Source organism: Camelina sativa, chromosome 16 (assembly GCF_000633955.1).
Source record: "Camelina sativa cultivar DH55 chromosome 16, Cs, whole genome shotgun sequence".
NCBI classification, from domain to species: Eukaryota; Viridiplantae; Streptophyta; class Magnoliopsida; order Brassicales; family Brassicaceae; genus Camelina; species Camelina sativa.
Genome location: NC_025700.1, coordinates 13446698 through 13463317, shown reverse-complemented (window position 1 = coordinate 13463317; position 16620 = coordinate 13446698). Strand labels below are relative to the sequence as shown.

Below are 16620 nucleotides of genomic sequence, written 5' to 3'. Positions count from 1 at the left end.
AGTTAAAGATAAAGTTTGTTCTTTGATCATTGACGGTGGAAGCTGTACTAACGTTGCTAGTGAAACTCTTGTTAGGAAGCTTGGACTTGAGACAAGACCTCATCCGCGACCTTTTAAACTGGAATGGTTGAATGAAACGGGCGAACAGTACGTCAGGGAGCAAGTCACGGTTCCTCTTACCATCGGCCGATATGAAGACGAGATTCTGTGCAATGTCCTTCCCATTGATGCAAGCCATATTCTTCTAGGACGACCTTGGCAGTTTGACATGAGGGCGATACATGATGGCTACACCAATCGGCATTCCTTTGAGCATAAAGGAAAGAAGATCACTCTGGTTCCTTTAACTCCGTTGGAGGTCCATCAAGACCAGGTCCAATTGAAAGAAAGTCGAGACAAAGAAATTAAACCAGCAAAACCTGAGGTATCTCCTAAGAACTTTAACTTCTTTGTCAAAGAGAGTCAAGTAAGGAAATCTTTGTACTCTCAACAGCCATTGCTTTTGCTTGTGTATAAAGAAACACTAATAGCATTTTCTGACCTTGCACTGGAGCTCCCGAGTGATTTGATAGATGTTTTGCAGGAATTCACAGATATTTTTCTAGAAGAGAACCCTAATGTTTTTCCGCCAATAAGAGGTATAGAACACTAGATTGATTTTGTCCGAGGTACATCACTTCCAAACCGACCAGCTTACAAGACTAATCCCGTGGAGACATTAGAGATTCAAAGGCAAGTTAATGAACTCATGGAAAAGGGACATCTAAGAGAGAGTGTGAGCCCATGTGAGGTTCTAATCATACTTGTGCCCAAAAAGGATGGAAGTTGGCGCATTTGTGTTTATTGTAGAGCCATTAACAACATCACGGTAAATTATCGACATCCTTTTCCTACTCAGCCTGGGCATGATATTTCTATAGATTTTGTGCTTGGTTTGCCTAGAACTAGGACTAGTAAAGATTCAGTTTTTGTGGTCATTGATCGATTTTCAAAAATGGCGCATTTCAAACTTTGTCACAAAACTGATAATGCTTTGCATGTTGCTGAGTTGTTTTTTAAGGAAATTGTTCGTTTTCATGGAGTGCCAAAGCTAATTGTTTTTAATAGGGGTACAAAGTTTTTAAGTAACTTCTGGAAAACGCTTTGGTCTAAACTAAGAACTAAGTTTTGTCTGTTCCAAATCGTTTATGGCTTTAATCCTTTATGTCCATTGGATCTAACCCCTCTACCTTTGAGTGAAAGAGCTAGTTTGGGTGGGAAAAAGAAATCTGACCTTGCCAAACAGATCCATGAGAAAGCAAGAATAAACATCAAGGAGAAGACCAAGCAGTACACAAAACAAGGTAACAAAGAAAGGCACAAGATGGTATTTAAACCCGGAGACCAAGTGATGGAACCCGGGACGATGGCCAGCATACGGACACGGACGAGGACCGGAGCGCGCAAGAAACCAAGGACGCGACTGCGTCTGGAATTAGACGGCCCTCAGCCCAAGCACCGAACCTGATGCCCGGAGCTACAACAAGGAGCCGGACCGCAGCTATGACCGCAAGAAAGAAGTGCCTCATCTTTGTCCAAGCTTTCGTCCAGGAACAAGCAGAACTCGACCGCGGCCCCAACCGACCCGACGAGCAGCCAACCGAGGCTCTTCTAACGGTCTTCACCATCTCACAAGGGTGAAGACCTCCAAGTCATTAGGGAAAGTAGTACTCTTTTTCCCACCTTGGGTTTGTCCCTACGTGGTTTACCAAGGGGGTTTTAACGAGGCTATGGACCCTAGTGCATGGCCATGGACCACTTCGGCCGCGTGGCCATTCTATCCTTAGTTTTATTTCTCTTTTAAAAACTATGTCTTGAACGCTGCGTTTTATCTCCACCCACGTGTTTAGGGTTTTGAGAGTTCCTCTATGTAAGCGGCCCTATATAAAGGGCCTAGACCCTATCATGTAAGGTAGACTATTAAGAATAAAGAACAAGAAGTTATCCTTCTCTCTCGTTTTCAGTGATTGAAACGAAACCCTAGAAGCTGCACGAACCGGGTTCGTTAGCTACTAGTTTGGCTGTATCGCAAGGAGATCCATCCCTTGTGTGTCGCTACCTCATTCCACGTCTATCCCCATCTATCCGAGAGACGAACGAGTCGAGCATCTCCTCGCGAGTCTCTCTCCATCCGTTCCTGTCGTTCCTTTGTGCCGTTTCCTTCCGTACATCGCTCCAACCGCCGATTCCATTCGTTCACGGCCCAACCGAGTCGTACTTTCGAATCGTTCTGCTGGGTTTGCTCCGTCCGTACGTCCGTGGTTCACGTCCGTAGTCCGGGGTCACATCAGTTGGTATCAGAGCCGAAAGTTCCTCACAAGGTCGTATCTTTCCTTCCCTTACATCCTTGTACGGTCAAGTTTGAGTCTTGTTTAGGGTCTAGTCCGTTTGTATAAGGTTTTGTTCTTGCTAGGTCTTTAGTGTTCTTGAGCTGTTCTTCGCTTTGGTAGTTTAGATCCATAAAGTTGTGTTCTTTTGCTTGGTCGTTGTTAGTGGTGGCCTAAAGGCCACGTGTAGCAAGTAGAGTCCCAGCGCGTGAGGTCCGTTTTTGTTTTAGTCTTAGGTTGTCGTGTAGTGCTTTTACTTTTGCTTTTTACTTTACCTTTTTCCAATCATTAGCTGTCCAAGGTTTGTCCGATTTGTTAAACCTATCAAACAGAGAACCCACGAGTTCATTCTTTGTGTAGGATCTTTTCTAAACGGACACGCGTCACGGATCGACCGACAGTACCGATTGCTACCGTCCGACACGACCGTACGCCGGAGGACTTATCAACCGTCGCAGTACCCACTACTGACCGCCGGTGGTATCACTTCTCCAACCAGCCACTGCGTAGACCACCATCCGAACAGTACCTGGCCGCCGTCCGTACCGCGGCCACCGTCCGTACAATAACCGCCATCCGTACAGCTGATATGGCCGCACATCCTGGAGAGCCGCTTCCACCCCCGGAAATCGGGGCAGTCTTAGCCGAGATCTGGACTCAACTAGCCCAGCTAGGGAACCGGCTACAATGGATAGAGGATGGACAACGGCAACCCGCGGCTTGTGGACCGCCTGTCCATGATCGCCAACGACGCTATGACCCGGATCTAGGAGGGACATACGAAGAAGACGATGGCCCACCCTACCAAGGGAGACGCCCTCGACATAGGGACGAGCATGAGGACGATCAACCCTACCGTCCGGTCGAACCGGGTCACAAACTCACGGCCCCGACGTTTGCCGGAAAAGTTGATCCGGAGGCATATCTCGACTTGGAGGGAAGGATGGATCATATATTCGCCTGCTACAACTACCCCGAACCTAAGAAGATCGCCTATGCAGCCGCCCAGTTCACGGACCATGCCCTTACGTGGTGGGATCGTTCTGAAGCTGACCGTAGGAGGAACGGGGAACGCGCCTTACCGCATTGGGAGGCCATGAAGAACGAGATGAGACGCCGGTACGTGCCACCGCTGTACCACCGCGAGCTCCAGCGAAGGTTCCGCAAGCTGTCCCAAGGAGCCAAGAGCGTTGAGGACTACTATGAAGAGTTCGAGCATCTTCGCAACCGGCTGGAGGTCGAAGATAGCGAAGAAGGATTGATGGCCCAGTTCTTGGACGGACTACAAGACCGCATTGCACGGAAGGTAGAACGTTTAACGTACAACTCGTTCGATGAACTCTTGCACCTAGCAATGCAAGTCGAACAGCAGATCAAGAGAAAGGCCAACACCATCCACCGCTCTCGCGCTCAAGGAACGCCTAGTTGGTCGCCCAATTCGTCCCCAGGACCGGGAGGGCACCGCGGGCAAGAGAAGTCCAAGGCCGTCACCATTGATTCACGGTTCAAACCAAGGGACCAGAACAAGGACTCTCGTACCGACCCCAGGTCGCAACTGACCGAAGGACGTAGCCGAGACATAATATGCGTCAAGTGCCAAGGTCGAGGCCACTACACCCGAGATTGTCCCAATCCGCGTACCCTGACCATTACCGCGTCGCGGGAACTTGAATCCAAGGACGACAACGACCCTGACGAACCAAACGATGCTAAGGAGGTCAAGGAAGTCGTCGCCGAGCCTGACGAGAGAGAGCTGCTTATGATCCGACGGGTCCTTAATACTAGCCAGTGTCCGGACGATACGCACCAGCGGGACAACATATTCCACACGCGATGCACTGTAAGTGGGAAGGTTTGTGGCTTGATCATTGATGGTGGATCTTGCACCAATGTGGCAAGTTCCTACATGGTCAAGAAACTTTCTCTTGGTACCACAAACCATCCTAAACCCTACAAACTCAAATGGTTGAATGACAAGGCCGTGGTCCCAGTCACCGAACAGGTCACGGTCCCGTTTAGTGTAGGCCCCTGTAAAGACCAAGTCTTGTGTGACGTGGTTCCGATGCAAGCTAGCCACCTCCTTTTCTGGCGTCCTTGGCAGTTTGATAAGCGGACCTCTCACTGTGGCCACACCAACCAATACTCCTTTGTGCATGATAACAAGCGTATTTGCCTAAAACCATTGAGTCCCACACAAGTTTGTGAGCTGCAATCAAAAATGTCTAAGGAACCGAGCACTAAAATGAACTTCTTGATTAATGCTAGTACGGTTAGGAGATCACTTAGTGACTCCACTTGTCAAGTCTTATTGATGGCCTTTAAGGATGTTGTGAGGATAGGTATGGAGCAGGACGCCGTCCCGGCCATGATCAGACCGCTCCTACGACGGTACCAGGACGTGTTTCCGGATGAATTACTGCACGGTCTACCACCACTTCGCGGCATTAAGCATCAGATCGACCTCGTACCTGGAGCCCAGCTCCCGAACCGTCCTGCCTACCGCGTGAATCCCGAAGAGGCCAAGGAGCTTGAACGCCAAGTATCCGAACTCATGGAGCAAGGATACGTCCGAGAGAGCCTTAGTCCGTGCGCGGTGCCAGTCTTGCTGGTACCTAAGAAGGACGGGACATGGCGTATGTGCGTGGATTGTCGGGCAGTAAACAACATCACCATCAAGTACCGCCATCCCATTCCGCGCCTAGACGACATGCTTGATGAACTCAGCGGTTCCACCATCTTCTCCAAGATAGACCTTAAAAGTGGCTATCATCAAGTGAGGATGAAAGAAGGAGATGAGTGGAAAACCGCGTTCAAAACCAAGCAAGGTTTGTACGAATGGTTGGTAATGCCATTCGGTCTATCTAATGCTCCCTCCACCTTTATGAGACTGATGAACCATGTCCTTAGGGTCTATATCAACAAATTTGTGGTTGTTTACTTTGATGACATCCTTGTTTATAGTAAATGCCTTGAGGAACATTTAGAACATCTATCCTTGGTCTTGGACACTCTTAGGGAGAACAAACTGTACGCTAACTTTAAGAAATGCGTGTTTGGAGCTAACGAGCTAGTTTTCCTAGGCTTTGTTGTAAGTGCGCAGGGGCTTAAGGTGGACAATGACAAGATCAAGGCCATTGAGGAGTGGCCGACCCCGACCAATATCAGTCAAGTCCGGAGCTTTCACGGCCTGGCCAGTTTCTATAGGCGGTTCGTACGGGATTTCAGTTCGGTAGCTGCACCACTTACCGCCACCATAAAAAAAAGCGTTGAGTTCAAGTGGGGACCGGCCCAAGAAGCAGCCTTCCGCGAGCTCAAGCACCGGCTGACACACGCGCCTCTATTGGCCTTACCGGATTTCAGCAAAACCTTTGAAGTGGAGTGCGACGCGTCCGGAGTGGGCATTGGAGCCGTATTGACGCAAGGAGGCAAGCCTATTGCCTACTTCAGTGAGAAGCTCAGCGGACCGACGCTCAATTACCCAACCTACGACAAGGAGCTGTACGCCTTAGTCCGCGCGATGGAGACTTGGCAACATTATCTATTGGCCAAGGAGTGCGTCATTCATACCGACCATGAGACGTTGAAGCACTTGCGCGGCCAGACCAACCTGAAGAGGAGGCACGCCAAGTGGCTGGAGTTTATCGAAACCTTTCCTTACGTCATCAAGTACAAGAAGGGCAAGGAGAATGTTGTGGCCGACGCACTTTCACGGCGCCATACGCTGATCACCACCATGGACGCACGGATCCTCGGGTTTGAGCACATCAAGGACGCGTATGGTTTGGACCCGGACTTCGCTGAGTGCTACCAGGAACATGGTAAAGGAAGCTATACCAAGTTCTTCGTACATGACGGGTTCCTATTCAAGGAGAGGCGCCTGTGCGTCCCGGCCGGATCGATGCGGGAGTTATTAATGAGGGAAGCACATGGAGGAGGGCTCACGGGACACTATGGCGTAGCCAAAACAATGGCCATCCTGAAGGAGCACTTCTATTGGCCTAAGATGAAGCGCATGGTGGAGAAATTCTGCGGTAGTTGCATTATGTGCCGGACGGCCAAGTCCACCACGCGTCCCTATGGCCTGTACACGCCCCTTCCGATCGCATCAAGTCCGTGGGTTGACCTATCTATGGATTTTGTCCTTGGTCTACCACCGTGCGACAAGAAGGACGCTATTTTCGTGGTCGTGGACCGTTTCTCCAAAATGGCCCATTTTATACCATGCAACAAGACCAACGATGCCATGCACATCGCCAACCTGTTCTTCCGAGAAGTAGTGCGATTACACGGCCTCCCCCGCACCATTGTGTCCGACCGCGAGCCCAAGTTCTTCGGCCATTTCTGGAGGACGATATGGAGAAAGCTCGGTACGAGGCTGTTGTACTCGACCGCGTGTCACNATCCCTTGTGTGTTGCTACCTCATTCCACGTCTATCCCCATCTATCCGAGAGACAAACGAGTCGAGCATCTCCTCGCGTGTCTCTCTCCGTCCGTTCCTGTCGTTCCTTTGTGCCGTTTCCTTCCGTACATCGCTCCAACCACCGAGTCGTACTTTCGAATCGTTTCGCTGGGTTTGCTCCGTCCGTACGTCCGTGGTTCACGTCCGTAGTCCGGGGTCACATCACCAAGTGTGGGTTCGCTTGAAGAAAAAAAAAGTTTCCAGCTGAAAGGAAGTCAAAACTCATGCCTAGAATTGGTGGACCCTTTGAGATAAAAAGAAAGATCAATGACAATGCCTACCAACTAGATCTTCAAGGTAAGTATAATGTGAGTNGCAGACGGACGGCCAAACCGAGGTGGTTAACCGCACCCTCGGAGCACTACTACGGACCACCATCGGTAGTAACAGGAAGACTTGGGTCGAATGCTTTCCATTTGTGGAGTTCGCCTACAACCTTGCCACGCACTCGGCCACCCAGAAAATGCCGTTCGAGATCGCTTATGGGTTTAAACCGCTGACTCCTATGGACGCGTTACCCTTTCCGCCCGGAGAACNTCCGTCCGTACGTCCGTGGTTCACGTCCGTAGTCCGGGGTCACATCACCAAGTGTGGGTTCGCTTGAAGAAAAAAAAAGTTTCCAGCTGAAAGGAAGTCAAAACTCATGCCTAGAATTGGTGGACCCTTTGAGATANACATAGAGCGGCGTACCGAACACTATGTGCGGACAGCCAACAAGGGCCGGAAGACCATGGTTTGCAAGGAAAGCGACTGGGTTTGGTTGCACCTACGGCCAGAACGGTTTCTGCAAAAGAGGAAGGACAAGCTGAGCCCCCGCGGAGATGGACCGTTCCGAGTCGTCGAGAGGATCAACGACAATTCCTACCGCCTTGAACTACCTGGTGAGTATTTGACTTCGACCTCATTCAATGTTTCTGACTTGGCCCCGTTTGATGTAGGTACCGAGGAAGATGTTTTCAGGGCAAAACCTTTCCAAGGGGGAGGGAATGATGGAACCCGGGACGATGGCCAGCATACGGACACGGACGAGGACCGGAGCGCGCAAGGAACCAAGGACGCGACTGCGTCCGGAATTAGACGGCCCTCAGCCCAAGCACCAAACCTGATGCCCGGAGCTACAACAAGGAGCCGGACCGCAGCTAGGACCGCAAGAAAGAAGTGCCTCATCTTTGTCCAAGCTTTCATCTAGGAACAAGCGGAACTCGACCGCGGCCCCAACCGACCCGACGAGCAGCCAACCGAGGCTCTTCTAACGGTCTTCACCATCTCACAAGGGTGAAGACCTCCAAGTCATTAGGGAAAGTAGTACTCTTTTTCCCACCTTGGGTTTGTCCCTACGTGGTTTACCAAGGGGGTTTTAACGAGGCTATGGACCCTAGTGCATGGCCATGGACCACTTCGGCCGCGTGGCCATTCTATCCTTAGTTTTATTTCTCTTTTAAGACTATGTCCTGAACGCTGCGTTTTATCTCCACCCACGTGTTTAGGGTTTTGAGAGTTCCTTTATGTAATCAGCCCTATATAAAGGGCCTAGACCCTATCATGTAAGGTAGACTATTAAGAATAAAGAACAAGAAGTTATCCTTCTCTCTCGTTTACAGTGATTGAAACGAAACCCTAGAAGTTGCACGAACCGGGTTCGTTAGCTACTAGTTTGGCCGTATCGCAAGGAGATCCATCCCTTGTGTGTTGCTACCTCATTCCACGTCTATCCCCATCTATCCGAGAGACAAACGAGTCGAGCATCTCCTCGCGTGTCTCTCTCCGTCCGTTCCTGTCGTTCCTTTGTGCCGTTTCCTTCCGTACATCGCTCCAACCACCGAGTCGTACTTTCGAATCGTTTCGCTGGGTTTGCTCCGTCCGTACGTCCGTGGTTCACGTCCGTAGTCCGGGGTCACATCACCAAGTGTGGGTTCGCTTGAAGAAAAAAAAAGTTTCCAGCTGAAAGGAAGTCAAAACTCATGCCTAGAATTGGTGGACCCTTTGAGATAAAAAGAAAGATCAATGACAATGCCTACCAACTAGATCTTCAAGGTAAGTATAATGTGAGTTCAAGCTTTAATGATTCTAATTTAGTTCCTTTTGTGGCAGATGATCCAGATTTGAGGGCAAATCCTTTTTAAGAGGAGGGGATGATGTGACCATGGATGGGGCTTATAAGGAGCAGCTTGTAGCTGAGCTTGAACCTGAGGAACTAGTAGCTGAGCTTGAACCCGAGGAGCATGTAGCGTAGGAACCATTGTTTGTACCTGAAGGACCAATGGCTAGAGCAAAAGCTAAGAGGCTAAGAAATGCACTAAATGGGCTTATTCAAGAGCTTATGTCCAAAGAGAGCATGGGAAGAACTATTGGGGATGATACCTATCAAGGCCAGCCCACTTTGAGCCTAATTCAAGTCCAAGAAAGCCCAAAATAATCACTTTGTTTTGTGGTCAAAGAGGAGTGACGAAAATAGAGTTCAACTCACCTTGGGAAGACAAACTTCAAAGAGTTGAATCTTCATTCAACTATCTATCTTTATTGTGTTTTAGTTTCAAGAATAATATTTGGCTTTGTGACCAAGTTTTCTATCTCTATATAAACTCATGCAATCGCATTTGAGAATCATCAACCAATTTTCTTTTTCATTTTAGAGTTTATCTCTTTGTTCTTTGTCTAGAACATTTCTTTGTTTCTTGGTGTGTAATATCCAAGCAACAGCCTCCTTTTGCTGGACTAGTGTGTCATATCTAGCAGTGATTGGAGTTGGGAATATCATCAGACTTCCGCAACTGCTGTGCGACCCCTCAATCCATCAAATCTCCCTTGTTGCACCTTGCACCTTGGCGAGTTTCTATCCTTTTTAGTCCGGCTGAGTGATCCTCGAATTTTGGGTGTATCAGACATGCCCTCTCACTCGACGATCGGTTACAGGTTATATTATTCAGCTTGGTGACTCTCCTATTTCCTGGAAGACTCGCAAACAAGACACCGTTAGCAAGTCTTCTACTGAAGCTGAGTACCGTGCCTTGTCTTTTCTGACTTCTGAACTTTTATGGTTGAAACGGTTGCTGCATACTTTGGGGGTTCACCATGATCAACCGATGCCAGTGTTTTGTGACAGCAAATCGGCCATACACAATGCAACCAATCCTGTCTTCCATGAACGCAAGAAACACATCGAGATGGACTGTCATTTTGTTCGAGACGAGCTTCTTCATGGTGTCATTGCTCTCAATCATGTTGATACTACTGAACAGCTCGCAAATATTTTTACCAAACCTTTGGGCCGAGATAGTTTTGCGTCATTTCGGATCAAGTTAGGCATACAAAACCTGTATGCTCCAACTTGAGGGGGAGTGTTGGAGCCTTGGTTGTGAAGTAACTTGGTCAACGTATTAATCTCGTGATATGAGCACAGTTAATGGTGATTTCCATATATGTAAAGATTGTGATTTGTTAGGATCGTTTCTATGATGTATATATGTTTGTATATCAAGGTTTAAAAGATGCATCGAATACTTCAGAACCTATGTTTCTTCAGAACCAAAGAAGAAACACTATGGTTAGCAACGGAGCTCCCATAGGCGGCAAGCCATCCATCGATGCGTTCGGGCAGAGTAGGCATCGAAGAATCAGAATTAAGAAGAAAAAAAAGTTGAAGAATGGAGTAGTGTGGTTATCTTCGTCGCAGATTCTGTAGGGTTTATAGCAGAGTCTTGACCGAGTTCGGTTAGTTACGCGAGCGACGGTTGCAGAAATGGTTTGTTAGTTACAGGAGCGACGGTTCAGTTTTGTTTGTTCTGATGATCATAAGTTAGTGAGAATTAGATATTTACATCTTCGATCCTTCTCTGGTGTATTTTTAAGTAAGCATGTGTAGGACATTCTCCTTTACATGATTACTTATCCACATTTGGTTTTGAATATCAAGCGGTATGTGTTCAGGCACAAAAATTATTTGTTTATGGAAATGATTGGGTAGTTAACAGGTAAAGCGAAGTGGTCAGGAGTCAAGGAAGCTGGTCGAAGATGTTCACCTTGACCAGTGAGCTTGGAGATTTTAGTTATTCTTATGGCACAAGTCATGTAGTCAAGGAAGTCATCACATATGGACTGGGGAGAACTATATAGAATTGCGTTAGGCATTGCTCATGGTCTAGAGTACTTGCACCATGGCTGCAGAACCAGGATTGTGCATTTCGACATTAAACCACAAAATATACTCTTAGATGACAATCTTTGCTCCAAAGTATCAGACTTTGGCCTTGCGAAGCTCTGCGAGAAGAAAGAGAGTATTTTGTCATTGTTAGACACAAGAGGTACAATTAATAGGGTACATTGCACCTGAACTGTTTTCAAGAATGTACCGTTGAGTTTCCCACAAGTCGGATGTGTATAGCTATGGAATGTTGGTTCTTGAGATGATTGGAGCAAGGAAGGAAACATCAAGTGAAGACTCTGCATCGAACCCAAGCTCAATATACTTTCCTGAATGGGTAGGATCTTGAGAATCAAGACAATAGCATCAACAATGAAGAAGAGGAGATAGCAAAGAAGATGACATTGGTTGGTTTGTGGTGCATTCAGTCTTCTCAATCAGATCGTCCATCGATGGACAGAGTAATAGAGACGATGGAAGGGAACCTCAATGCTCTTGAAGTTCCTCCAAGGCCTGTTTTTCAAATTCCTTCAGAACCTCTTCAAGAATCTTCTACAATATCAGAGGATGTCTCGGCTTATACAGAGGTATCTTCGATAAATGTCACAAAAAGAAAAGAGACCCTTGGAAGCTATTAAAGAAAAAATTAATGTGGCAAGAAAACTGGTTACGCCATTACACTTAAAGATGATAATAAAAATTGAGTTTCATCTACAAACAACCTGTTTTGTTAAAGGTCACCAGATTATAAAACGCTCATCACTTCTCAGTCTCAGGCCTTTTCATGGCAACAATTTCCTACTTCATTCTTAGTTCTCTTTCAAACAACAAACAAAAGGCTTATGTGATTTGTATTTAAAAATTCGAAGCTCAATGTTCTTGTCCAAAAATGCTTTTCTAAGGAACACAGCCGATCCAACGGAAGGGCAGTGCTTGAACTTGAAAAGTACTTAACTGATCATTGATCAAATACAACAATCTCGCCGATACGTCCAGAATACATTACAATGTAACAACAACAAGAAAAAAGAGAATGTCTTAGTACCCAAATGAAAAAGCATGAAACTTACATCCTAAATTTATTCCCCTATCATCTAGAATTAATCTCTCAATTCTCAAATTTTCTTGTTCAAACATTCATATTTCTAAACTCTAAATTTCTAAACATCCATAAGTCTTTGACTATCAAATTATTGACTTTCTCTCCTAAATCATCTTTATAGAAAATTAGAGAAACAGATTTAAGAGGCAGGGGATAGTATTGTATAAAAGTAGCTTTCAGTCTGTGCAATAAAAAAACAAACAAGTCAAATAATCAAAGATCTATACGAATTTTCTGACTGTTCTTACTTCATATACATAAAATAAATATATTTAGCAAACCAAAACAAAAAAGGCTTAGTTGTCAACAAAAACCCAATGTCCATCTTTCTTCTCTTCATCAGCTTCGTCGTCTTCTCCGTTGTTAACCTCCCGTCGTGCTTCTCCGCCGATCAACAGTATGAAGAGTGTAGCTTACCTCTGATATGTGGATCTGGACAGCAGGTGTTCGAGTCAAGCACCACGTACCCGTTCTGGGGATCCGATAAACCCAAATTCTGCGGCCAATCATCCTTCCAACTCTCCTGCGAGAATAATCAAACCCTATCCCTAGATATCGGGGATCTCAATCTTCGCGTAAGATCTGTGAATCTTGAGGATCAAGTAATTACCGTTGTTGATGAGAGCTGGTTAGATGGGAACTGCCCACAGATTTGGAACTTCACTGGAGAGAAGGAGTTTACAGTAAACCTTTCCACCGATAAGATTGATTTGTTTGATTGCCACGAAAACATAACCTCGCTATCAAATATTTCTTGCCAAACAAGCAGCGACAGTCGGATAACATACCACGTCTTTGGACCAGCGTATGATCAATTCCATAATTGTACAAAGGTTGGAGAAATTCCGATGCTTCGGTCGGCTAAGAATTATCTTCATCAGTCAAATGACTCGAACCGAGCATTGAAGCTGGCTTTGGATCAAGGGTTCGATTTGAAGTACAACATAGAGGATCAAGTTTGCCAGACGTGTACCACTTCTAATGGGATTTGTGGTTCGGAGTCGGGGTCGGAAAATTTCCAATGTCTGTGTGAAGACAAGCCTCACAAATCCTCCTGTCACGATAACCAAGGTTAGTCCTTCATCATTTACTTCTCTCAGTCCTAATTTTCATTTCTACTATTATAATTACATCTAATATTAGTTCCATAGGATCGATTCTGAACATAGGTATACTTTGACCAATTGCTAGAATTCAGAATTTTTATCGTTATTGACCCAATCGTTAAGTATGTGATTAAGCAGTGAATATAAAAGTCTTTTAAAGTAAACTAATAATGAGTCTTGCTTCGGTCACTATCCTCACAGGCCCTTTACAATTTCCACCTCAGCTTTTTTTTTTTTTTTCACCTCAGCTTTACGCTTATGCGTATCTGATCTCTAATTGCTTAACTCAACAAAAACCCAGAAGACACACAGTAAAAAGATCTCAAGAGAATCATGTACTATCACCATCTACTCCTTAATTCTTAATTCTTCATCTACTCCTTAATTCACCATCTTCCTTGTGCTTCAAGTAAACAAGAACTTGGATTATGTGAGGCTCTGTTTCAGTGTGGGAACATCACCGCTGATTTCATTTTCTAGGTAGGGTTCATCACAAACATTCTGGTCATTTATTGCGACAAAAACGACAGCGTCAATAATCTTTCACTTATAGTTCCATTCCTATTCTGTTCATTTTCACAAGTTTTGACATATCTAACTAGTGCGGCTTAGAAAAAAAGGTACTACAAGATACTGTAAACCTCTTCAATCATCTTTAGACCATCTACCAAGTTCTCCATATAGATCAATTATCATATAAGCTTATAATTAAACTTGCAAAAGCAGAGCTTTTGGGTTCTTTTACCTTAACAGCCACAAGTTTGTCTCCCAAAATCGTTGAGGACCTACAAGAGCCTCACTTTCTGAGTCTCAGAAGTAATTAGAGAGCTGAATTTGACACATCTGGGAAGTGTAAAAAAGTAAAGGATTTGAGGTGAAGGTGAAAGATAGATGAGAAAGCGTGTCAAGATTGTTCAACGAATATGTGTTTGCTGCAACGAAGCCTCATCAGGATGCAAAGATTCAACGAACTCCGTCCACTTAACAGTAATTGTCTTATACATAAAACAGCTATACAGTGGAGTTGCAGTTATGGTAAGAAAAAAAAACCATTGACATATTCCTTCATCTCTCCACCATTTTTCCTATTATTTCCAACACAATGATCAATCTGTTTCTATCCCCAACAAGTTCTGTGTTCCATAGAATCTTATGGATGCTCTCTTTACCAATCATGTGTTCACTCAGCTGATGAGCTTCATAAACACTGCAGTAGCTCGTTTAGTTGCGGTAACCAGAAAAATCTCTCATACCCTTTTTGGATATCTGGCAGAGAAGACTGTGGCCACCCTGACTTCAAGCTCGACTGTGGCGGAGGTTTCGCAGAGCTTAACATCTCCACTGTTAAATTTAGAATCCTAGAGGCAAATTATACTACTGGTTTCATAAGACTTGGCAGCGTGGATTATATCAACAATCTTTGTCCTCAAGACCCACCAAATATGCAGTTTAACGAACACGTTCTTCCATTCGCTCCTGACACCGAGATGCTGACGCTTTATTACGACTGCGTCGGAGACTTTTTCACCGTATGTTTCTACTTATGTTGGATTCTTTGATTGTGAGGGTGATGACACAAGAAATTTCTATATAACGAGAAACCTCTCAGCCCCTCTACTTGAAGGGATTAGTGCACTTTTAAACGACTTCAGGGGATCATGCAGAAGAGGCGTCAGTATTCCAGCTTCTAGACAAGCTTTGGATACACTGGAGAAAACTCCGGGTACAGATAATCTAAAAAAGGCTCTTTAATACGAACTCCCTAGGATGAAACTCTGATGGAGGCTGATGACAGGTAAGAGGCGACGTGGATTGAAGGTGATGATGCACAAGTGGATTGCGAGTGACGGCAGGTGATGTTCGAGAGAGAAGAGCAATGATTCGATGGTGAGAAGTGTTAGATGGTTAGATGGATTCGAAAATAAAGTTAAGAGTTTCTTAATCACAAAGTGTTTAGAAACTCGGAATCATGAACGCATTCACGAGTTCGGATTGAGAGAAGAAAGATTCAACAATACTTGTTACATAAAACTTCCTCGCTACCAAACAAGGAGGTGTCGCTTTTGGGTTTTATAATCAACCCTAAGGCTCGACACTCCAAACAACAGGAAGTTCAAAATAAAACAACAAGGCGTGTAAAGGAAATTAGAAAACAACGAAGCGTCTAGGTGATATGTAGTAGTACAAAAGTCACTTGTATTAGTACAGAAGTCATGGTGACTTGTACATGATTCCCCATTGGTAATGACTTCTAGATAACTCGACGTAGTGATCCATTTGCCTCATTAAAAACCATACCGAGAAAACCCATTGGGACAAAACTCAGCTATGGGAAAAAGAGTACAAACTTCACACCTAAGTTATCTAGTTATCATTACCGGGTGAAGTCTTCAGGGTGGATATGTTGAAGACTTGGATCCTCGGTAGATTGAATGACCCGTCAGCTATGAGTGAATGAGCTTCCTTGGCCATCTCCTCAGCTCTTGAACGAGTGATCCTTCCCACAATCTCCGGTTTCTCTGCAGCTTCTGTCTCCTTGCNTTCGAGAGAGAAGAGCAATGATTCGATGGTGAGAAGTGTTAGATGGTTAGATGGATTCGAAAATAAAGTTAAGAGTTTCTTAATCACAAAGTGTTTAGAAACTCGGAATCATGAACGCATTCACGAGTTCGGATTGAGAGAAGAAAGATTCAACAATACTTGTTACATAAAACTTCCTCGCTACCAAACAAGGAGGTGTCGCTTTTGGGTTTTATAATCAACCCTAAGGCTCGACACTCCAAACAACAGGAAGTTCAAAATAAAACAACAAGGCGTGTAAAGGAAATTAGAAAACAACGAAGCGTCTAGGTGATATGTAGTAGTACAAAAGTCACTTGTATTAGTACAGAAGTCATGGTGACTTGTACATTATTCCCCATTGGTAATGACTTCTAGATAACTCGACGTAGTGATCCATTTGCCTCATTAAAAACCATACCGAGAAAACCCATTGGGACAAAACTCAGCTATGGGAAAAAGAGTACAAACTTCACACCTAAGTTATCTAGTTATCATTACCGGGTGAAGTCTTCAGGGTGGATATGTTGAAGACTTGGATCCTCGGTAGATTGAATGACCCGTCAGCTATGAGTGCATGAGCTTCCTTGGCCATCTCCTTAGCTCTTGAACGAGTGATCCTTCCCACGATCTCCGGTTTCTCTGCAGCTTCTGTCTCCTTGCTGGCCACGATCATATCATCCTCCCCCTCTTCAAAAGGATTTGTCCTCAAATCGGGATCTGCATAATAAGGAAGCAAGTCAGAAACATTGAATGTTGAAGATATATTATACTTACCTTGAAGATCAATCTGGTAGGCGTTGTCGTTGATCTTCTTGATGACTTCAAATGGACCATCAGCTCGTGGTAGAAGCTTGCTTTTCTTCTCTTCTGGAAACCTATCCTT

General features: G+C 45.3%; 1 protein-coding gene and 1 pseudogene across 1 annotated transcript in view; both read left to right on the top strand.

Moving 5' to 3' along the window:
* Nucleotides 1-11605, top strand: part of LOC109129500 — a 59103-nt pseudogene extending 47498 nt beyond the window's left edge.
* Nucleotides 12356-16620, top strand: part of LOC104750476 (LEAF RUST 10 DISEASE-RESISTANCE LOCUS RECEPTOR-LIKE PROTEIN KINASE-like 2.5) — a 12051-nt gene continuing 7786 nt past the window's right edge. Inside the window, exon 1 of the mRNA XM_010472272.2 lies at nt 12356-13140. Coding sequence (XP_010470574.1) covers nt 12387-13140 — 754 coding nt within the window. The 5' untranslated portion in view covers nt 12356-12386. The remainder of the gene's footprint in view (nt 13141-16620) is intronic.